The 23,127-nt window shown below is 38.9% G+C and overlaps 2 protein-coding genes across 2 annotated transcripts; one reads left to right on the top strand and one right to left on the bottom strand.

Annotated features, from left to right (window-relative positions):
* The first annotated feature begins 5,971 nt into the window (after positions 1-5,971).
* On the top strand, positions 5,972-18,324 carry LOC129770190 (cilia- and flagella-associated protein 52). The gene is made up of 7 exons (XM_055772859.1): positions 5,972-6,535; positions 6,596-6,959; positions 7,013-7,116; positions 7,174-7,589; positions 7,647-7,825; positions 7,883-8,711; positions 17,987-18,324. The coding sequence occupies exons 1-7, from the start codon at positions 6,472-6,474 to the stop codon at positions 18,299-18,301; spliced, it is 2,271 nt and encodes a 756-aa protein (XP_055628834.1). The 5' UTR covers positions 5,972-6,471; the 3' UTR covers positions 18,302-18,324.
* LOC129770191 (putative serine protease F56F10.1) lies at positions 18,299-20,116 on the bottom strand. The gene is made up of 2 exons (XM_055772860.1): positions 18,856-20,116; positions 18,299-18,800 (listed from the first exon to the last, which is right to left on the bottom strand). The coding sequence occupies exons 1-2, from the start codon at positions 19,934-19,936 to the stop codon at positions 18,385-18,387; spliced, it is 1,497 nt and encodes a 498-aa protein (XP_055628835.1). The 5' UTR covers positions 19,937-20,116; the 3' UTR covers positions 18,299-18,384.
* Positions 20,117-23,127: the final 3,011 nt, after the last annotated feature.

Raw genomic sequence — 23,127 nt, 5'->3', positions numbered from 1 at the left:
TCCGATGAGCAGTGTTTTGAAACAATGAAGGTAATGGTGATAGAGGGAGATTAAATTTTTTCTGAAGTGCTGCCAGTAATGTAGAAAACATAACATTCAGATTGTTGAACGTTATGTTGTGTTGAAATCATCTCCAGAAAAAAAGAGTCGGTTCGAGCCTAAGACCGTAGCGTACGTATATAGTTATATATATTATTTTATTCAGCTACTACATTGAGTCGGGTTCAGCCCAAGGCCAATATTTGGATAAATTTGCGCCAAGTGCATTTAGATCAGTTGAGTCGGGTTAAGTCCAAGGCCAACTAGTAAATATGCATGTAATCATATCAAATGTCATTTGTTTACCATATTGAGTCGGGTTCAGCCCAAGGCCAATGTTTGGTTAGATTTGCGCCGAGTTCAGCTCAAGGCCAAAATCGTTGCATTTAGAGAAGTTGAGTCGGGTTAAGCCCAAGGCCAGCTTGCAAGTGTACATGTTCATATTTACCATATTGAGTCGGGTAAAGCCCAAGGCCAATATTTGGTTTGTTTGCGCTGAGCTAAGCTCAAGGCCAAAATCATTGTATTTGAAGCAGTTGAGTCGGGTTAAGCCCAAGGCCAGCTTGTATGCGTGCATTGTAGTTCTTACTTACTATATTGAGTCGGGTAAAGCCCAAGACCAATATTATGGTGTGCGAATGACGGTGTACTCACAATATAAAACGGGGTGGCCAAAGACGATTGTAAAAAGCGTGGCACTGGTAAACAATCAATAAATTGGAAAGCAGTATCCTGCAGCTGAGGCAGTTGATTGTTATGAGCTGAATGAATTATTTCGAAAGGAAAAGATTCTCGCATGTAGAAGTCTACATGCAGTTGAGAATAGTCGTTAAGTTTTAGAATGTGTTTTATGTAGAAAATTATCTACCTTTTTGGAAAATATGCATTGTTTGAAATATTTGTGATCGATATCTATTGTGCCGAGATATCGATTAGTTCGATGTAGATTATAGAATTGATGAAAACATTGAGAATCGATATATGGCAGCATCTATGAAAATGAATGTAAATTTTTCAAACATCATGGTATTACACATTGATTTGATAGACGCTGACGCTGATGAAGCAAATAATTTTGGTGAGCTTTAAGAATTAAATGAACTTGAGACGGGCAATATTTTTTTTTATAAAATGAGTTATTTTTCTTTTCGAACCAAAGAACGTTAATCTCTTTTCATGTTTTAGCGTCTTTGGAGGATGACGGTTCCTTATTACGGCGAATCAATCAATCGTATGCATTGTGATACTGCGGAAGTTCATTCACATGGATATTGTCTAGTACATAACGAGAACGCTGTTCAATTGAAATCGGATGCGAATGAATCATATGATTTAAAGTCTCCGTGAACAAATCAAAAAAGAATGAAGAAGTTTGAAAAGAAGTATTGAAAAACTGCAAAACGAATTCGTTAACTAGATTATTTTCCGCTACACTGTTGTTACTGCCAGGGGAGGATGTGGTATCCTGAATTTAGAGTGTAGCTCTGCTAGTGAAAGATAAACAAAGGGAGTGCTGTTTAACCTGTCAATGAAGATAGACGTGCCTGGAAGAATAGGAGTTTTACGTGAAATAGATTCCAGTAGTAATGGAATATCACAAATACGAATCTTTATGTGGATACCATCAACATCGTCAAATCCATAATAACTATGCCAATCAATGCCACTAAAGCTAAGATTATGCTTCAAGATTGAACTTATGAATTTAACTCTTTGCGCTCGTATTAAATTTCGACATAAGTGTCGAACTGGTTGCATTTTTTTTAAATGATAAAGCAGTGATGTATAACTTTGTGAGATTATGAAAGATGAACAAGATTCCTTTATTTAGTGGAAATGAGAATGAAATTCTACAAAATAATCCCTTCTTTTTCACATAAATTCCTGAAAGCCGAACTTAGTAGGCATCGTTCGAATAAGCGTCGTAGCAGTTTGTAGAGAGCCGCCGGCAGCGTTCTGATGCTGTTTGTAAACAATACCGACAGCAATTCCAATATGGCTGAAAGTGCATTTCATATGATTGTTTCACCTGGTATATATAGAGGCGCCTTGGCCTTGAGTTTCCGGATGTTATGAATTGATACCAAAAACAAAAGTAAACGATTCTGATGTATTTCATTGCACTTCTGACTGTACATTGGTGTTGATGAAAAGCTATCTGAACCAGGCCGTTTTGAAAATATTTTCCTCAAACCATCAAACTGTCGCCTGCAAAGTTACGCGTTGAAAAATTACATGACACGATCCGTAAGTCCTGAAGTATGAAGAAATTCTATTCAAGTTGGATTTCTTTTTATCAGAGAAGTTCTTCTGATATAGTGAAACCCATGATAGCTTCTACATTAGTTTTTGGACCCGCAGCTTTGAACATGAGATTTTTATGGTTTGGAGAGTATTTTCTCAAAAAGGTCTGGTTTGGGTAGCTTACCATCAACAAGAATGAACAGTCAAAAGTGCAAAGAAGTACTTCAGAATCATTTACTACTGTTTTTACATCAAAAACAATTTGATAATTGGGTAATTTGGCATCAATTCATAAAATACGGAAAGGCAAGACATGGTTTATTGATCAGCAGCTTCAGATTCTAGACGATTCTGGACTGGTCAGCATGTTTACCAGATCAAAACCCTATCAATAACTTATGAGGAGTGATTGTACGAAAAGTAGATGCAAGCAGTATGAATGGTTTGAAGAGCTTAAACGAGCAGTATCCTCTGCGTGGAACGAGATACACACTACAACATGTCGTAGCTTGGTCAGAGCCACCCCGAATGGGTTATTTGAACAGATTGAGAACTGAGTTTTTCCATTTGGTGCTAAAGTTATGAAACCCTGGATTTTTTTTTTTGAATGTTTCGCGCTTGTACACAACAATAAAGTTCAAATGGCCAGTCTTTTAAATGAATATAGTTGTTATTTCCTACACTATGGCCCTGATTCTCGAATACACTTCACGGTGGAAACGAAATGAACGGCACGCTATTGAACTACGTTTTACGAGTTAGTGAAGTGTCGAAGATAATGATGAGTTTTCAGGCAGAATGAGCACTTTTCAAATAAAAAATCATTAATGAAAATTATCTTCATCGTATCAAACTGGTATTCAATGTGAGTGGAAAACTTTGTTTTCTTCATGTGGTATAATAATCCCATACAAAACTTTCAACTGAAGATAATTTGATATTATAATGATAAATTTAGTGGGAAACTAATCTCGCATCCAGATGTCGACACCGTACCGTTGTCATCGCGAATGCGTTTCATACCGTTTCCACCGTGAAGTGTATTCGTAGTGTATTCGAGAATCAGGCCCTATATACTTCAATTCATCCGACTACTTACTGGGCCTGATTCTCGAATACACTACGAATACACTTCACGGTGGAAACGGTATGAAACGCATTCGCGATGACAACGGTACGGTGTCGACATCTGGATGCGAGATTAGTTTCCCACTAAATTTATCATTATAATATCAAATTATCTTCAGATTAAATTTTTGTATGAGACTATTATATCACATGAAGAAAACAAAGTTTTCCACTCACATTGAATACCAGTTTGATACGAAGAAGTTAATTTTCCTTTATGATTTTTTATTTGAAAAGTGCTCATTCTGCCTGAAAACTCATCATTATCTTCGACACTTTACTAACCCGTAAAACGTAGTTCAATGGCGTGCCGTTTATTTCGTTTCCACCGTGAAGTGTATTCGAGAATCAGGCCCACTATCTCTGGAAACTCAAAAAAAATGAGTGGTTCTATAGTTGTGAAACGCAGTGTATACCGCACAAAAAAGTTTTTTTTTTTCAAATTGTGTACCGAACACTATTTTTTAAAGCTACTGATGAAGTTTTATACGATTTTTTTTGTGCGGTCCCTATCCCCGCAAAAAAACAGGAAGTGGGTTATATCTATGGTATAACCGCAAGGGTGACGTAGGACTATCGTTGATTTAGAGATCATTTGTTTGAAGTTGAATCTAAATTCATTCTGAATGAATGAATATTTGGGGGACTTCGAAAACGAGAGCGTTACGTTGGAGGCACATGGTTTTATGCATCCAATATTGGATACGGAAATATCCTACTGATAGGGAACAATAATCTTCAGAAGCTATCCTGTTAATTGCGATTGATTGAAAATCACAAAACCAAATGTATTTGGTCACAGTGTTACATGGATAGAAAACATTCAAATAAACTTTTTCACATGAATGTAATTTTAAATTCCCAGAGGAACTGGCAGATTATTTTCAGTAACGATTAGATATTACCACATTTTCCTCGATACTGGAAGCCCACCAGTGGTTAATGCTAACTCGATAACCATCAGTTAATAGCACTTGATTGAGACATATTTGGTCACAGTGTTACATGGATAGAAAACATTCAAATAAACTCTTTCACATGAATGTATTTTTAAATTCCCAGAGGAACTGGCAGATTATTTTCCGGATCTTTCTCAATGCTGAATGGCATCCAAACGGAAAGAATTCCGTGCGTGTATGTGTGTATGTAGCGGCTACTTCGATGGTCACCTTCTATTCTCCTGAAAGATCGGCTTCTCTGTGCTCCCTCACAGTTTCAAACAAACTGCTTGCGTTTCAGGGCAGATCTCGATCCTTCGCCGTCGAGCACCCTCAGCAACGATGTTGTCTTGTCGATGTCCTCACGAAAAATGAATGCATCTCACCACCAGAATATCGCTTAAGTATGCTTTTTGTGCGTGATTGAATCGAGAGAAGGCGTGGTTTACGATGGCAATTTGGAAGGCAAACTAGAGGGGAATGAACTCTCTGAGCTCGGAACTTTCGGCGACTGAGCAATAATCGATTGCGGGCGCATACAATATTGGATACGGAAATGTCCTACTGATGGGGAAGAATAATCTACAGAAGCTATCCTGTTAATTGCGATTGCTTGAAAAATCACAAAACCAAATGTATTTGGTCACAGTGTTACATGGATAGAAAACATTCAAATAAACTCTTTCACATGAATGTAATTTTAAATTCCCAGAGGAACTGGCAGATTATTTTCAGTAACGATTAGATATTTCCACATTTTCTTCGATACTGGAAGCCCACCAGTGGTTAATGCTAACTCGATAACCATCTGTTAATAGCACTTGATTGAAACATATTTGGTCACAGTGTTACATGGATAGAAAACATTCAAATAAACTCTTTCACATGAATGTATTTTTAAATTCCCAGAGGAACTGGCAGATTATTTTCCAGATCTTTCTCGATGTTGAATGACATCCAAACGGAAAGAATTCCGCGCGTGTATGTGTGTGTGTATATGTGTGTGTGTGTAGCGGCTGCTTCGAGATCTTCCAGGGGAACCGTTTGTGGCATCACTCTCCTCCTGATGAATTCCCTTCTGGCCTAAGGTGCACAAACAGGCTCTTGGTGACACCGTTCATCCGCGCTTTCATGATAAATGAAGAGCTTCACCACAACAGCGACAACATGCTCCAATCGCTGTTCAATTTGAACTGAGTGGATTTCCGAGCGGCGCTCGCTTATATACCGATTGGTGATTTCAATAGCCTGTTTTGAAAGCAATTTTAAGACTATTGAAACAAGTTTTTGGATCAGAAAGTAACAAGTATAGAACGCGTAGGCATTTTATCTTTCGAATGAAGTGTTTATCATACCATTCCGTTCAGTTGTTTAGGAGCTTTTAACTCTCAAAATCTCGGTCTCCGGCGTAACGCTTTCGTTTTCGAAACTTTGATTTTACACCCCGGTATAGAAATGAAAGACGTAGTCCTACGTCAAAAAGGTTTGCCTGTATATAACTTCGTTGGACCATTCAATAGTGGAGTCACCATACCGAATTCTTACGTTATCAACCGGAACCAGTCGAGAATATCTCGAAAACGGGAAAAGAATAGTCTGGATTTTTGCCGCATTAATTATAATTTTCCAACAGTTGTAATATTCTGTTAACACCTGTATTTATGTTGAACGTATTATGCAGACACCCGGACTGTTCTATCAGGAAGATTGTCTTTGATTATCTTTATCAGACACTTCGAAAACTAAATCGATACAGGTTGAATACCTGTGGCATGATGGCCTATTCCGTGGAGTGAACAATCAATGCGAATTCAGTCTAATGAAAAGTTTCTGCGTTGGTTCGGGTAGCGACAGCCATGTACAGTGCCAGCAATTTTTGTTACGGTCCAATGGACCGCCCGGCTAGAACCCCATTTCAATTCAATTCAAATTATCGAGAGTCACGCTGTAGGTTGCATGTTACTAGGGTAACTTTCCGTATCCTAGCATATTTGTATTCTTGTTTAGTTCATTTCATCAAAGCTTGTGTTAGGTTGCAATTGCACTCAAAAATAATTTAAAACCGAATTCGTTGTCGTCGGAAAAAATATATTTTCAACTGTTATTTCGAGTCAGTAATCCAATGGCTACTCAGGAAGTTTGCGGGAAAGTCAGCCTAGAACCAGCTGCTATTATCGGATTTGATGGTAAGCGCATTATGTATTCCCATTAGGTTCATTTTAAACCATGCATGACCTGTTTTTAAGGACACGTCATCGCTGGTTTACGCGTGCATCCTGACCAGCAGCATTTGGTGTTTCCACTCGGAAACGAAATATCTATCTACGAGCTGGAAACCAATAAACAAACTTTTCTGCGTGGACATACGAATACTATTTCTACGGTGGATATTTCCCCGTCGGGAAGAATGGTCGCTTCCGGACAAACTAACCACATGGGTTTCCGAGCGTATGTTATCATATGGGATTGGGCAAGTCGCAAGGAGATATCCAAATATGAGCTACACCGAGTCAAAGTACAATCGTTGTGCTTTTCTTCGAACGAACAATACTTGGTGAGCCTCGGAGGGAAAGACTGCGGATCGATCATTGTGTGGGACATAGAACAGAAGTATTAGGTTTGATAGCACTCACGAAGATATATTAAGAATATCTTACATTTAGCATGGCCATTTGTGGTACTATATCAACCAAAGAGACGACAGGTGTTGCACTGAAGGTTTGCGCATTGAATCAACGATGGACCACGTTTGTATCTGGCGGAGACCGTATGTCCAGTTGAGCATTAGCTTAACAAATTCTAAAAACAGTACTCAAATTCACAGAGAATCTTCGAGTGTGGCAAATCGATCGAGATAGGAAGCGTTTGAATGTCCAGGATGTAGCGGTTGGTAAATTACGACGTGAGTTCACAGGCATGCGTATAAACGGAAACGATGAAATCCTCTACGTTGGGACAATGAGTGGCGATATTGTCAAGATTCGGCTTAACATAGGCTCCGATGCAAATACGTCAGTACAGGAGAAGATTCCTGTTTTACTGGGATGCTTCGGGAAACACAATCCGAAGAAGCCTGTCGGCAGGGACTGTGAGAAGTATCACTACGGTGTACGAGATTTATTAATTCTTCCTGATGGAAAACTGATAATAGGTGCGGGTGATGGAACCATCGACATGGTACAGGAGAGAAACGTTGGTTTCAAAAACTACAACAGTCCGACCTGGCCTCAACTAAAATCGGTACATACATTTCAAGATGAAAAGGAGCTTTTCTCGTAACGATTTATACAATTTTAGCTTCAATCAACCAAGGTTGGAGGGGTTATTACTTCCCTGCAAATTGCAAACTGTTACACGCTACTTATTGGTACAGATGGATGTGAGATTTACTCACTGGATGTCAATAACTTCAATTCCAGCTTGAAACTACTTAAAACATGCCATACTAACGCGGTATACGATATTGCATTTCCCTAGTAAGTATCATGCTTGCTTGCATGAATGTTAAAAATTCAATGATTGATATTTTTCAGTAACTTTTCGCTAGTGTTCGCCACATCAAGCCACGAATCGATTCGTATTTGGTCTACATCGCGCATGCAAGAGCTGCTGCGGATCGTGGTGCCAAATTTCGCTTCTTCTTCAATTGTGTTTAGCCGCGATGGCAAGAGCATAATATCGGCCTGGAATGATGGAGTGATCCGTGCATTCACCCCCTTGACGGGAAAACTTATTTATGCAATTCCAAATGCGCACAACAAGGGCTGCTCTTCTGTGGCAGTAACGAGCAATGGGAAATTTTTGGTCAGCGGAGGCATCGAGGGACAGGTGCGCGTTTGGAAAATCGAACCATACGTGCAAAGTATGATTGGAGTTCTGAAGGAGCACTACGGTCCGATAGAGTCGGTTCATATAAACAGTTTTGACACCGAAGTGGTGTCCGCTTCCCGCGATGGTTCATGTGTCATCTGGGATTTGATTCGTCTAACGCGGAAGCATGTCATTTTTGCGCACACCCAATTCATCGCTGCGCAGTATTACCCGACGGGGGTACAGATATTAACCGCTGGATCGGACAAATTAATTGGTTACTGGGAAGCCTATGATGGTAGCTTAGTTCGAGAAGTAGAGGGATCCAAATCGGGACCAATCAATGCTATCGATATGAACATGACGGGACAATATTTTGTGTCGGCCGGAACGGATCAGATTGTGCGTCTCTGGGATTATCAGCTTGGCGAAGAGGTGGCGGTTGGAATTGGACATGCCAGCGAGATAACTTCTGCGCGATACAGCCCGGATGGGAAATTTTTGGTGACCGGTTCAAGCGATGGAGGGATTTTCATATGGACAGTCCCAGAGGTAACGTATTGGTATTGTCTTTGTGAATTTGCCTTTTCTGTGCATTCAGATAACGCTTATTTGAATTTCATTTCATCTGCTCAGTTAATCAAATACTGTTACTAAAATTTCCAATATTTCTTCGATATTCGCTATTCATATTTCATGGTTTGATGAATAATTCAGGTATTTCAATTTAAAGAAAAGTAACGCATGCCCTAAAAAATGGTCTGATTTCGGATGGTGATGAAAAAAAAACTACAAAAGATAGTTCAATGGAATAAATTTTCCGTAAATCCCACGTTTATTAACTCTTCTACAAAAATGTTTCGACGCCTTTACGACAGTTGGCCAGAACGTTAGCCATGCCCGATGAAAAATTGGATGTCGGTGTATTCTCCAGCTCTCTCGTGGTCTTGGCGATCAACTGCTTCTCCGTTTCGGTCACGAAATTATTGGAGTAGATCCTCCGCTTGAGGTTTGTCTAAAAATGTCTATCGGTCGCAGCTGGTCGACGTTTGAAGGATTGACGGTATTTGATAAAACATTTATTTTCAAGCAAGTGCATCTCCTCCCGGTGATCTATTGGCATAATGTGCCGAAACTTCTTGATTAAGGCGGCATTTTTCGGCCGGAACTTCGTACTGTATATATTGTATATGCTTAAGCATTCCCTTCTCGCTGATCGTTAGTCGCAGAATTGATGCTTGTTACTTATTGACCCAAAAACTTGTTTCAATGGCTACAAAACTGCTTTGAACACAAACCATTGAAATCACAACAGATTTATTATCGTTATCGTTATCGCGTTATCGTCACTGACGAGCAAGCTGCGAGAAATTTCGATGTCATTGACCCTTGTCAGAGCTACCAAATAGTTGTACTAAAGAGAGGTTAATTCTTATATTTCTATAATACTCTTTGTCATCGGCAATAATTTCCTGGTCCTACGTTAACAATGCGATAGTGTCTTGGACATCACTCTTTTCGATTTCCATCAGCCTCTTTAGCCGCTTCTTTTCGGTGATTGCCTTCTTTGCTCATGTTTCTATAGGTGACGCGAGCGACAAAATGAACAAAATCGACGTTGTTGCTACGCAAACGTATCAAATGTAAGGTAAATGATGTTGATTTGTCCAGCCGAAAATATTATCACGGTTTGTCCACTTATTTGAATGCTCTAATTCAGTGCACCTGTGTCAAATCAGGTATTCAAATGTTTCAAAAAATATAAATAAAATTGCCTTTTTCTATGATTTACAATAGTTCTATATTATATTTAAACCAAATGTATTTGGTCACAGTGTTACATGGATAGAAAACATTCAAATAAACTTTTTCACATGAATGTAATTTTAAATTCCCAGAGGAACTGGCAGATTATTTTCAGTAACGATTAGATATTACCACATTTTCCTCGATACTGGAAGCCCACCAGTGGTTAATGCTAACTCGATAACCATCAGTTAATAGCACTTGATTGAGACATATTTGGTCACAGTGTTACATGGATAGAAAACATTCAAATAAACTCTTTCACATGAATGTATTTTTAAATTCCCAGAAGAACTGGCAGATTATTTTCCGGATCTTTCTCAATGCTGAATGGCATCCAAACGGAAAGAATTCCGTGCGTGTATGTGTGTATGTAGCGGCTACTTCGATGGTCACCTTCTCTTCTCCTGAAAGATCGGCTTCTCTGTGCTCCCTCACAGTTTCAAACAAACTGCTTGCGTTTGAGGGCAGATCTCGATCCTTCGCCGTCGAGCACCCTCAGCAACGATGTTGAAATTTCGATGTCATTGACCCTTGTCAGAGCTACCAAATAGTTGTACTAAAGAGAGGTTAATTCTTATATTTCTATAATACTCTTTGTCATCGGCAATAATTTCCTGGTCCTACGTTAACAATGCGATAGTGTCTTGGACACCACTCTTTTCGATTTTCATCAGCCTCTTTAGCCGCTTCTTTTCGGTGATTGCCTTCTTTGCTCATGTTTCTATAGGTGACGCGAGCGACAAAATGAACAAAATCGACGTTGTTGCTACGCAAACGTATCAAATGTAAGGTAAATGATGTTGATTTGTCCAGCCGAAAATATTATCACGGTTTGTCCACTTATTTGAATGCTCTAATTCAGTGCACCTGTGTCAAATCAGGTATTCAAATGTTTCAAAAAATATAAATAAAATTGCCTTTTTCTATGATTTACAATAGTTCTATATTATATTTTTACAGATTCACATGTTTTAAAGATTTATAAAATCTACATTCTACTGGTGTCAATTGGTCTCATTTGTACTAACTATTTATCAATCACCAGATGATTATTTGGTATCTATTCAGACCTTTTCTGGATTATAAAACTTACAAACATTGTAAGCATCATGCTTGCACACCATTTGTATCTGATTTTCTATATCCTAATCATGTAAATCATGGATCTCGATGACCTCAATTCTGATGATGGTTTGTCCACATGATTACTATGGCAACCGTTTGGTGCGCTGCAGTTTGTTTGTTTTGTTTTGTTGTCCATCGCGCGAAGCAGAAATAAAGTTTCTCTGTGTTGAGTGCTGTTCACCTTTAAAGTGTCCAAGAAAAGATAATATTCTGAATTATTATTGTCGGATCAATATGACGACAGTAAACTCAAGCAATGAGAAATGCAACTTCACTTGAAATCTCGATTTTTTTTTCATTTAAAAATGGTGCTTTAAAAACCGGACAAACCATAATCATTTTTTTGGACAAATGATCAGAGGTGGAAAAACCATGATCATAATTTCTCTTTGAAGAAAATCGTTAAAAAACGTAAACAAAAAGAACTGTTTGAACGCCTTGTGGTATTATTAGCAACTAGAGACTTGGGGCTTTTCAACAAACCCAATCTCGTCTTGTGATTTTCATGAAGAAAAATCGATTTGGAATTATCACAGATTGAACACATAACTGACGTAGTTCCAAAGAGGTTTCATACATCGTTGAAACGATAACCAACTACTAGTATTTTTATGCTACAAGCTACATCTACATTTGAACCAAATTCTTCGCACAGTCCAAATATGCCTTTCATGACAGTGTCCTATTAACAGGTGAGTCATATGTAGTGAGACTAAGTGTAAACACGTTTAGTGAAAATAGTTTTTTTTATTCAATTCTTTATTGCATTTACACAAGTCCATAGAATGTGCGTTGGATGTGTGAAATAATTAGACAGATAGTGGCCCTTCGTCTTCAATCTTCCTCAAGATTCCCGGAACCAACTTTTTTGATACATCTGATAATATGGAATTGGAGTTGTTGAGCTGTGATGGCTTCCCAACCATTTGCGAACACTGGGACAGTATGGCCAAATACGAATCGATTTACCACACTTGGAGTAAGTTTGGAGGAGCATCTTCTTTACGTACAAGCGGTATGTTATTGGCGGTCCAGAATCCAGAGTTGCCTTTGCGTAATGGCACGAAGCTAGTTCCGGCCAAAACACAACATCTTCATCCTTATGGTGCTTCTTTATATAAACAACCATTTTTGGCTAACAGGTTTTCGTGTAACGCTCTCGGAGAAAACTCTGTTCCGCGACGTTTATCGTAAATGAACGAAAACACACTTAGCACGAACAATACCCACAAAGAAAAGCACAAAACCACACACAGCTGTTTGTCTCTCTCTTTCGAGTGTGGCGGGAAATCTGACATAAATTTAGTTCTGCTACTTATGATTCACCCGTTTGCGCGAAAGATTGTTCATTGAAACCAGTCTTCTCGGTATAGTCAGCTCGTCGGCGTTCAGGCGTTCAGTTCGCCTGTCTATGCTAAGCACTTCAACGAAAAGAACCTTGTCGAAAGCCTTTGTGTTCCACTTCCATTCACATGTTCTTGTATTTCATATATGTATTTCGTGTCGCCGCAGTATTCGGTATTCAGTATTATGTGAGTGTATCTGTCAGAGACTTTCCACTTCGTATTTGTCACCAGTGACGGACTTAAGAAAGTTCAATCGATGATGAATTCGCGGCCATTCTTGCAAAAGATGCCACTAGGTTAAAAAGTGTATATTGAATCGGTGTGTTGTCTGTTCGCCCGTTTTTCGAGTACGGATCTTCAGATTTTCCGATTTGATCTGTCTATTTTGTCGTATTATTAGTCTAATTGAAATTTGATTCATTTAGCTTTGTGTGTCGTTGGTTTGAAGCAAAAATAGCAAAAGAAAAACTATTCATTCACTCTCCATTTCACTCCATTCACTCTCCACTTTTTATTATTTAACCCATACAGAACGCAATAGCCATCTCATTCCCCTCCGGCTTCTTTTATCGTGATATGTACCATGCAAAGACTAATCACCAACCTTCTGTGATCATTGCTCTATTGTACCACTAGTGGAGTGCACAAACAATACCCAACAATCAAACTTACGTGTGAGGAAAAAAATCTGAACAACTTTTGAATTAGTCTATAATTCCGACGTACTGCACAAATTGAGAACTCTTTTTCTACAAAATGAAGAGCCACTTTAATATAACTGTCAACACTGCCAATCAATTCTGTGAAGTAACGCTTAGTTGAAAAAATTGCATTGTCGAAAGAAGACCATTGTAAAGTTATTTTCAAATTTTGTGAACAAAAAAGTGAAGTGTTTCACTACTCCAAGGATCTTGGATTAAAAAAAAAAACATGTATGTACCGTACTATCAAACTCTTCGAGAATGGAAATACCTTTAAAAGAAAATCCGGTTCTAGACAAAAAATGCACTGTACAAGACAGTAAAGTTCGCGTGAAATTTGAGTCAGAAACGGCTGGACGGTCGGCGAAATCATATCGAGAGCTGGGAAGAAAATATCAGGAGCATCCAAAAACGGTGAAGAAGTTTTTGCGCGGAATGGGTATAAAACGGAAAGTGAGAAAACGCGCCCCTGCGGTCATCGAAAGCAGTCCAGTACAATTAAATCCAGACTACGAGCTCTTTCCCAAACATTTTTCGCTTCCTCGGAATATAAGTGTTTCATGGACGATGAGACATATTTTACTGTAGACGGTAATGAATGGCAACCACAATTCTACTACGAGTCCTCAGATAAAGAAGCAACATCAGATGTGAAGTTTATCCGTATGAAGTATTCGACCAAGGTTATGTTATGGATGGCCATCATTGAGCATGGTATAAGCGAAATGGTGTTTTTCAAGAATGGTCTGGCGGTTAATGCGCAAATCTTTGTAACAAAGTGTATGTCAATCCTCCAAAAATTTATCCAACGGTACCACAAAAATGAAAAACAGGAAGTGGGTTATATCTATGGTATAACCGCAAGGGTGACGTAGGACTATCGTTGATTTAGAGATCATTTGTTTGAAGTTGAATCTAAATTCATTCTGAATGAATGAATATTTGGGGGACTTCGAAAACGAGAGCGTTACGTTGGAGGCACATGGTTTTATGCATCCAATATTGGATACGGAAATATCCTACTGATAGGGAACAATAATCTTCAGAAGCTATCCTGTTAATTGCGATTGATTGAAAATCACAAAACCAAATGTATTTGGTCACAGTGTTACATGGATAGAAAACATTCAAATAAACTTTTTCACATGAATGTAATTTTAAATTCCCAGAGGAACTGGCAGATTATTTTCAGTAACGATTAGATATTACCACATTTTCCTCGATACTGGAAGCCCACCAGTGGTTAATGCTAACTCGATAACCATCAGTTAATAGCACTTGATTGAGACATATTTGGTCACAGTGTTACATGGATAGAAAACATTCAAATAAACTCTTTCACATGAATGTATTTTTAAATTCCCAGAAGAACTGGCAGATTATTTTCCGGATCTTTCTCAATGCTGAATGGCATCCAGACGGAAAGAATTCCGTGCGTGTATGTGTGTATGTAGCGGCTACTTCGATGGTCACCTTCTCTTCTCCTGAAAGATCGGCTTCTCTGTGCTCCCTCACAGTTTCAAACAAACTGCTTGCGTTTCAGGGCAGATCTCGATCCTTCGCCGTCGAGCACCCTCAGCAACGATGTTGTCTTGTCGATGTCCTCACGAAAAATGAATGCATCTCACCACCAGAATATCGCTTAAGTATGCTTTTTGTGCGTGATTGAATCGAGATAAGGCGTGGTTTACGATGGCAATTTGGAAGGCAAACTAGAGGGGAATGAACTCTCTGAGCTCGGAACTTTCGGCGACTGAGCAATAATCGATTGCGGGCGCATACAATATTGGATACGGAAATGTCCTACTGATGGGGAAGAATAATCTACAGAAGCTATCCTGTTAATTGCGATTGCTTGAAAAATCACAAAACCAAATGTATTTGGTCACAGTGTTACATGGATAGAAAACATTCAAATAAACTCTTTCACATGAATGTAATTTTAAATTCCCAGAGGAACTGGCAGATTATTTTCAGTAACGATTAGATATTTCCACATTTTCTTCGATACTGGAAGCCCACCAGTGGTTAATGCTGACTCGATAACCATCTGTTAATAGCACTTGATTGAAACATATTTGGTCACAGTGTTACATGGATAGAAAACATTCAAATAAACTCTTTCACATGAATGTATTTTTAAATTCCCAGAGGAACTGGCAGATTATTTTCCAGATCTTTCTCGATGTTGAATGACATCCAAACGGAAAGAATTCCGCGCGTGTATGTGTGTGTGTATATATGTGTGTGTGTGTGTGTGTAGCGGCTGCTTCGAGATCTTCCAGGGGAACCGTTTGTGGCATCACTCTCCTCCTGATGGATTCCCTTCTGGCCTAAGGTGCACAAACAGGCTCTTGGTGACACCGTTCATCCGCGCTTTCATGATAAATGAAGAGCTTCACCACAACAGCGACAACATGCTCCAATCGCTGTTCAATTTGAACTGAGTGGATTTCCGAGCGGCGCTCGCTTATATACCGATTGGTGATTTCAATAGCCTGTTTTGAAAGCAATTTTAAGACTATTGAAACAAGTTTTTGGATCAGAAAGAAACAAGTATAGAACGCGTAGACATTTTATCTTTCGAATGAAGTGTTTATCATACCATTTCGTTCAGTTGTTTAGGAGCTTTTAACTCTCAAAATCTCGGTCTCCGGCGTAACGCTTTCGTTTTCGAAACTTTGATTTTACACCCCGGTATAGAAATGAAAGACGTAGTCCTACGTCAAAAGTGGTATTTTGGCCAGACTTAGCATCGTCACATTATGCAACCCTAGTGAATTTGCGACAACGCGGTATCGAGTTCATCCCGAAAAAATGTAATCCCCCGAATGTCCCACAGCTGCGGCCTATTAAAACTTTCTGGGCGAATTTGAAGCTATTGGTATACCATAACGGTTATCGAACTAAAAACGTCGACTGTTTGATTAACAAAATCATGAAGGAACTCAAAACTATTGAAACATTCGGATTTCAGGAAGTTATGAGCCAAGTTCCCCGGAGATTCAGGAAATCAGCACGATTTGGAGCGGATGTTTACTTGTAAATTTTGGTAATAAGTTACATTACATGAATAAACAAACAGGTTCAGAAAAATAAGTTATGCAGTATTTTTATTTCAAATTGAAATTTTGTTCGGATTTTTTTCCTCATACGTTATTTAAAAATTATCGATGTTGTTTGGTCTCATACCCATTTATGACATATTTCCGGTGCAGTTCGATCAACCGGAAGTCGCCACCTTTAGCCTCCAAACTAACCTTAGCGATCAATGATGGCTGGTTTAACCGATTGCAAAAACACTCATATTGTGGGGTTATGGTTGGACACATCGCATCATATCTTGGCTTTATACAAAACAAAAATTAAAATTGCGTAATTTCAAGAAAATTGTGCAGAAAAATCACGTAAAAATAGAATCCAGGGTATCTCGGATTCAAATTGACGTATTGAAAAGCTATATTTTCAGGAAAACAATAGACGTGGGTTATATATATAGTATAATCGCAGGACTACCGCTGGTTTGGTAATCATTTCTTTGGAGTTGCATCTGAATCAATTTTCAATGAACGAATGAAACAACTCTTCCAACTCGTTTGAATTTTTTTGGTGATCCTGAGAAGAACCGATGTTTCTGCGTAGTTTTGTAGAAGCAAATGGTTGATATATGATTCAATTTGTTCTCGTGAGAACAATGTCCAAGATTGAGTGTGTTCGTGAGTTTTTACGTTCTACCAGCCTTAGCTGGGAAGGGTTAACAAAGACGTCGAGTAGGGCTCTCACCCACTAAAACCAAGCCCTCTACTCGTTGCCTTATTCCCCCTGGGGCGGCTGTGCTCATACACTTCACGAGTTTTCAACGCTGGCTAGCATTGATCCTTTCCTTTTTCTCTATGTATCTCATTCCCGTTCCGTTATTCTCCGCAATCCACCAGCTTTCGTTGGTGATCCGTTGTCGAGACGTGTACCGATTAGCAATTGCTCTCCAGCTTGACGCGCAACCCGTCACAGTCAATCTCGCGGGGTTTCTCTTCCCATCGGAGCGCTGACTAGGCAGTGCCCATCATGACTCGCACTCCGTCACAGCCACTCTCGTGGGGTATGCACCAGTTTAAAGACTTCCTCTTTGACACTCGCTCCGTCGCAATGACCATCGCAGTAATGCCACCAGTATCCGTTCATTCCGTTGAGTAATGAAAGAGATTGATTCCCCCATTGGCATACGCCCCTTTGTTCATGTGTGAAGTTCGCTCCCATGATATTGATATTTGATACCCTCATTCTGTACTCCAGTAGTTAATACAGAGATGGAATTAACCCTTGAGAGAATATAAACCTCTTCTTTGAGTAATGCGTGTTTTTTTTTAAGTTTCGCATTCTGAGCAGCCCAAATCCGAGCGAATGGGAAAAAATGCAGATTGCATGTGTCCACTATGACGGTTTCTTCAGGTGCCTTGATTTAGCGTCTGTGTTCGGGAACACATTCCGATAACCACAAAAGCATTCATCATCAATGAGTTACATTGTTATGTTTTTAAAAGCTTGCTTTCGAAGCAATTTTTGAGCAATCGAAACAAATTTTTAGATCAATTAGTATCAAGCATATAAGGCGTAGATAATCTATCTTTCGAAAGAAGTGGTTATCATACCATTTCGTTCAGTTGGTTAGAAGGTATTAACGCTCGAAATTTCGTTGGTCCGTAGTCCTCAGCCAAAAATCTCTGATGGTTTGAAGGATTTTTTTGTAGAATTCGGTTCATTAAGCGACACACAATTTTATCGTCCCTATTCACTTTATCCTTACCATGAGCATAAACATGTATTGAAATCTCCTTCAATCCCACAGCAATATCATATCAAATGCACATCAACGGGAGAAGCTGTCGAAAGCAACAGTGCTGGTAACCGTAGAGTAGCTGCTGTAGGTAACGCCAACAAGAGGACAACATTCCCATCGAAGAATTCGAATGAAAATGTTCGCCAACTTGAGTCAGCTAGATCGGAACGATCAAGCCAAATTGCTAAATGTCCTGCGGTGGATGTGACGGCCCAACCGACGATTGATCCCTGTGTAGATACAGCTTCGCTGGCCGACAATGCTGAGCATGAGCAGCTAGAGACACGGTCTGTTCGTTCACAGAAATCACAAATTTTTGAATAGATTATAGGTAAACTTTACTTTATTTTGATGCATTCTAATATCTTGAAATAAAAAAGAGTGGTTAGAGTAAATTGTGGATGAAATTATTCAAATTTGAGTAGGTTGGCGATGTAATCATCGATCTTGACACGAGCCGCTTTGAGCTGAGGGAAATCATCATCCACTGGCTCGTACATATTGGCACAGTGAGCAGTACCATTAATGAAGATAGTGGGCGTATTAATATCATTACTTTCGATCAATCCCAATCGATGCCACGGATCAATCGAGCCATGCACATACAAAACATTCCTGGTGGATGGATCCAGTGCTCCGTAATTCGTATTAGTTCGATAAATTGCTCGGTCCAAAGATTTTGCATTGAACTTCTTACCGTAAATGTCGGTGCACTGACGTAAGAAGAATTCCACCGGGAAACGATCCCCAAATACCTTACTTGAATCATCGGATGTTTGGTAGAAACCAAACTCGTTGCATGTTTGGTAAGTCCACTGACGAGCTGAAAAAAATATTTGTGTCAATAATATTTCAAATCAGATCATAAATAATCGTACCTCCAGTAGCAACATCCGACTCCCAAGAAGTGTTCTTCATTTGCTTAATTGTTTTATCATAAACGTAGTCTAAACATTTAACTTCATCTTGTTTCATGACCATCTCATTAACAACTGCTAGTCTCGAAACTGGTACTCCAATGCTCTGATTAACCATAACATCGCAGACCTGATCAATTGTGATCTTCGCATGCGGACTGTTATCCTTGTTATATTGAACGATCCCGGCAAAATTGCTTGCGACTGCTTCGAAGAGACCGGATATGTCCAACGGATTTGAAATAGATTTTTCTACAGGGTCGCACAAGCGAAATTTGTCAGTCAAACTACGTTGGCCTATCATGTGTTTGAGGAGTATTTCCATTTGTGACATGGCAGTATGCACATTTTCAACACATTGTTTTGAGTAGCTTCCAAGAGAATCTACCACAACATCGAAATATTCCGTGAAATCTATCTTTGCCAACAGAGGACCACTACTACTAATGGCGCCGTAAACCAAATGCGGATACTTCTCCCGTAGCCAAGCTGCCAGTGAGCCTGGATATGAGCCACCGAATGCAATCCACCGGTTTTGGCTGGTTAATTGGTACTTTTCATTCATGGCTTCAATGAAGAATGCTAAATCAGCCAGTGCCTGTTCCGATGTTAGGTAAGCCAAGTTTTCCGTGGATAAATCGGCCGTGGGACGACTTTTGCCATAGAAACGGTGCTCCAGCTGGAAGCACAAGGCACCATGCTCCCTAGCATAGTGGATCCATGCTCCTTCTTTCATCCATCTAGCAGTGGCTTCTTCTTCCCCTCCAATCATTAGAAACACTGGAGCTTTATTATTTTTCCGCTTGAAGAACTCATCATTCACATAATACCGTTGCTTCCAGGTTGTAGGATTTGTTGCATCATTGTGATCGAGCCATTGTCCGAACCACAACGTTTCGACGTTTTTAGACTGCCATGAGGTAAGCACACGACTTGGGCCATCCTGCGTGAATTTTTTTCCCCGCCAGAAACTTCGAGCACACGAAACCGGTTCAAAAAAGCACAGATAACATAACAACAAATTTGCAAATTTGACGTACATTCTTTAGAAATTCGATACACTACTGCAACTGTTCTAAATGACTCACTCAAGCAGAATAAAATCGATTCATTTGTTCATAGAAGAAAACAAGTACAATCAGCATTATTTTCCCATATGTTGATGACCTTTGATATCAAAACAATAAACAAACTGTTTTGCTTCGGTTTTGTATTTTCTTCTCTTGTTTTCCCCTTATTTCTAGGGTTATCAACTTCAGGGGATGTTAGTCGATATCAGAGATGAAAGGTTTGAAGACATCTAGATCAACATGTCAAAAGGGTCTATCTTCTTTGATCGATTCTCTTCATCGTCTTTCTCTTCCGATAACCACGGCCTTTCAGACAGAATTTGGTCCAGTTTTGCCATGTAGTTTGATAAACGAGGTCCCCTTTCACACTCCTTGTCGTCGAACACATCAGGAAATCCTGTTATTGCTGAGTTATTAATGAAAGAGAATGTAGATGAAGAGAATCGATCAAAGAAGATAGACCCTTTTGACATGTAAATCTAGACATGTCTTCATTTTGCAGACATTTGACTTAAGCCGGGTTCAGACGGTGCGAGTAAGCATACGAGTCGGTCTAGTCAGTTACTGCAGTGCAGCTACTCACACCGTGTGAAGTGTCATGTGTGACACGAGCGTGCGAGCTACTTCAAGGTTTATTGAATTTACTCGCACACGCATCCCTTAAAACGTCGAAAACAGAATTGAGCGTTCGAATCAGGGATGGCACAATTTTCATTCAAAATTCGCTCACAACTTGCAAAAAAGGTATTGTTATAAGAAACAGAATACATATTGGCAGTTGCCATTAGAAAAATCGATTTCGAATCAATTATCTGTCAAATTCGGATCTGATTGCTGTTTCTGTCTATTTCATGGACATTTCAAAAATCACCTGGCATCCCTGGTAAACCCGTGCTGTAGTATCTAATTTCTCGCCACCCAGCAAACATTAAATCGTATAACTTTGCACATGATAAGTTACATATAATTTCGTATCAAATCACAATCGCATAAAATGTGAATCAAAATATCGATCATATATATCTAAAATCGCATAAAATGCAAAAACACGATTTTCCATGTCATCGATGGATTGAGTGGTAACGTTGTCGTATCAAATCGCATATCAGTCCAAAAAGCATCGCATATCCTTATATACGGTTTTATATGCGTACAAAATATGGCATATACGTATATCGCCTCCACCTTTGTGTGTATATGCAAGTTATCTGCATCATATATCATACAAATGTGTCTTGGTTGTATGTATATCGCCTCCAATTATAGCTATTCATACGACTTAATGTTTGCTGGGCAGTAGCTCACACTGTGTGAACGGACGAGGCGAGTTAACCGATTGACAAGCGAGTTCACCGCCTCAGTAGCTGCTCACTGTCAAGTCAGCTAATAGCAACGCCTTCACTGTGAAGACATTTGATTTTGTAAAAAATACTTTGAAGACATTATGAAATATGTGAAGACATTTCAGTATGATAGCGGGCGTGGGGTTTTAAGAGATATATTTTTTCCATGAAATTCTAACTATTGGCCGAAAATATCGTCAAAAGAAGTAGGGCTTTTGTCTCAGTATCATCTGCTCGCTTTTTTATCATCAGTGTCGCTTGTTTACTTTTGTTCTTAGTAATTAAAGGAGACTTTTGTCTCGGGTCATTCACTTACCTTTTTAAACTTTTCTACAAGCATATAGAATTCAACAAGAAAGCGACTTTCATTTCAACTTCTGGAGAACTTCAAGTGCTCTGAATACATATTGTCTCTAGAAGAAATTCGTTCATTTTCACTCGTGAATTCGAATGATTGTAACATAGTATTTCTATTATTTTGGGATTATACTAAACAATAGATTAACCTAGATCTTTCAAACGATCACATCACTTTGAGTTACAATCAAAACTTCAAAACTGAAATAAACAAATTGAGTCACAGTTCCGTTTTCGTTGAAGAACTGGGGTATATTCACTCAATCAACGGTTTATCAAGCCAATTATTATTACTAAACTCATCAAATTTAGTTCGCAGTTGCATAATATATCCTTTGTTTACATTGTTTTTAACAAATTTCAAATGAAATTTTAACTAATTTAATGAAATGCGCTATATAACAATACCAATTAGAATAAACATCGAATAAGCTATCAAACTTTGTTCAAACGTATGTTATGAATTTTAGTTTCCTCCGATATGATGGTGAAGACATTTTTTGTACCATGTGAAGACATTTCAAAAAATCACCTGGCATCCCTGGTCGATATGTCTACGCAAGTCGTTAATTCAAAACACAAAATTTGAAACCGTTTTTGGGATTATACAGGGTCTTTTAGATCAAACGCTCACACAACAAATTTTGTGGCCTATTAACATAGCAATGATCCTCCACGTACCCCCAGAGGAAGTAATCGACGACGAGAAATGTTGAAATTCTTACCATAAGAGGACAAACTTTCATTAAGGCTTCGGTTGCTCGAGTAATGCGATTTCATCAAAAATACACGTTCTTGTAAATTGTACATTTTGACACTAAAAACCATCCGATCAGACTGAAAGAGTAGCCGAATACCATCGACGGAGCGAAAAAAAAAATTTATAAGGAGTTATTTGATTTTTTTGCGTGAGCGTTCAATCTGAAAGACCCGGTATGATAAATCGACTTCCGTCTTACAGAAGGTTTTTATTTATCTTTTTATATGAAGCAAGGTCTTTCATACGTACGTATAACATATCATCCAGAAAATGGCTGATCAGATTTGAATCGTCTATATATTGTTGAGATTGTCTCCACCTAAATTAGAATGATAGAATACTTTGGAAGATATTTGAGATGGATAGAAAATTTAAAAAAAAATGACTATGCATATCTATATACGAGGGTCGTTCAAAAAATAAGTTTCAGTGCCTCAGAAATCGTGGAAAAATAAAGTTAGGACAAAAAACGAGGTGATTTTCGTAATCTACGTTTTATTTTCTATTTTTCTACATAATCGCCGTAACGTTCGAGTCATTTTTCATAGCGTGGTACGAGTTTTTCTATTCCGAGCGCGAAGTGCGTAGCGTCCAACTTTTTGAAGTACGATGTAACTGCGTCACGAATTTCTTCAGTGTTATCGAATAGTTGACCGCCGAACGCATGTTTCATCACCGGGAAGAAGTGATAGTCGTTAGGGGC

The sequence above is a fragment of the Toxorhynchites rutilus genome, chromosome 2 (genome assembly GCF_029784135.1).
Source record: "Toxorhynchites rutilus septentrionalis strain SRP chromosome 2, ASM2978413v1, whole genome shotgun sequence".
NCBI classification, from domain to species: Eukaryota; Metazoa; Arthropoda; class Insecta; order Diptera; family Culicidae; genus Toxorhynchites; species Toxorhynchites rutilus.
The sequence above is the reverse complement of the archived record's forward strand: the minus strand, read 5'-3'. Positions and strand labels throughout refer to the sequence as shown.

Excerpts from the sequence above, each read along its gene's own strand:
- LOC129770190 (XM_055772859.1), top strand. The coding sequence starts at position 6,472 with ATGGCTACTCAGGAAGTTTGCGGGAAAGTCAGCCTAGAACCAGCTGCT. Across the intron at positions 7,117-7,173 it reads GTTTGTATCTGGCGGAGACC|AGAATCTTCGAGTGTGGCAA; the intron begins GTATGTCCAGTT and ends TCAAATTCACAG. Across the intron at positions 8,712-17,986 it reads TCATATGGACAGTCCCAGAG|CAATATCATATCAAATGCAC; the intron begins GTAACGTATTGG and ends TCAATCCCACAG.
- LOC129770191 (XM_055772860.1), bottom strand. The coding sequence starts at position 19,936 with ATGTACGTCAAATTTGCAAATTTGTTGTTATGTTATCTGTGCTTTTTT. Across the intron at positions 18,801-18,855 it reads GTCGGATGTTGCTACTGGAG|CTCGTCAGTGGACTTACCAA; the intron begins GTACGATTATTT and ends TATTTTTTTCAG.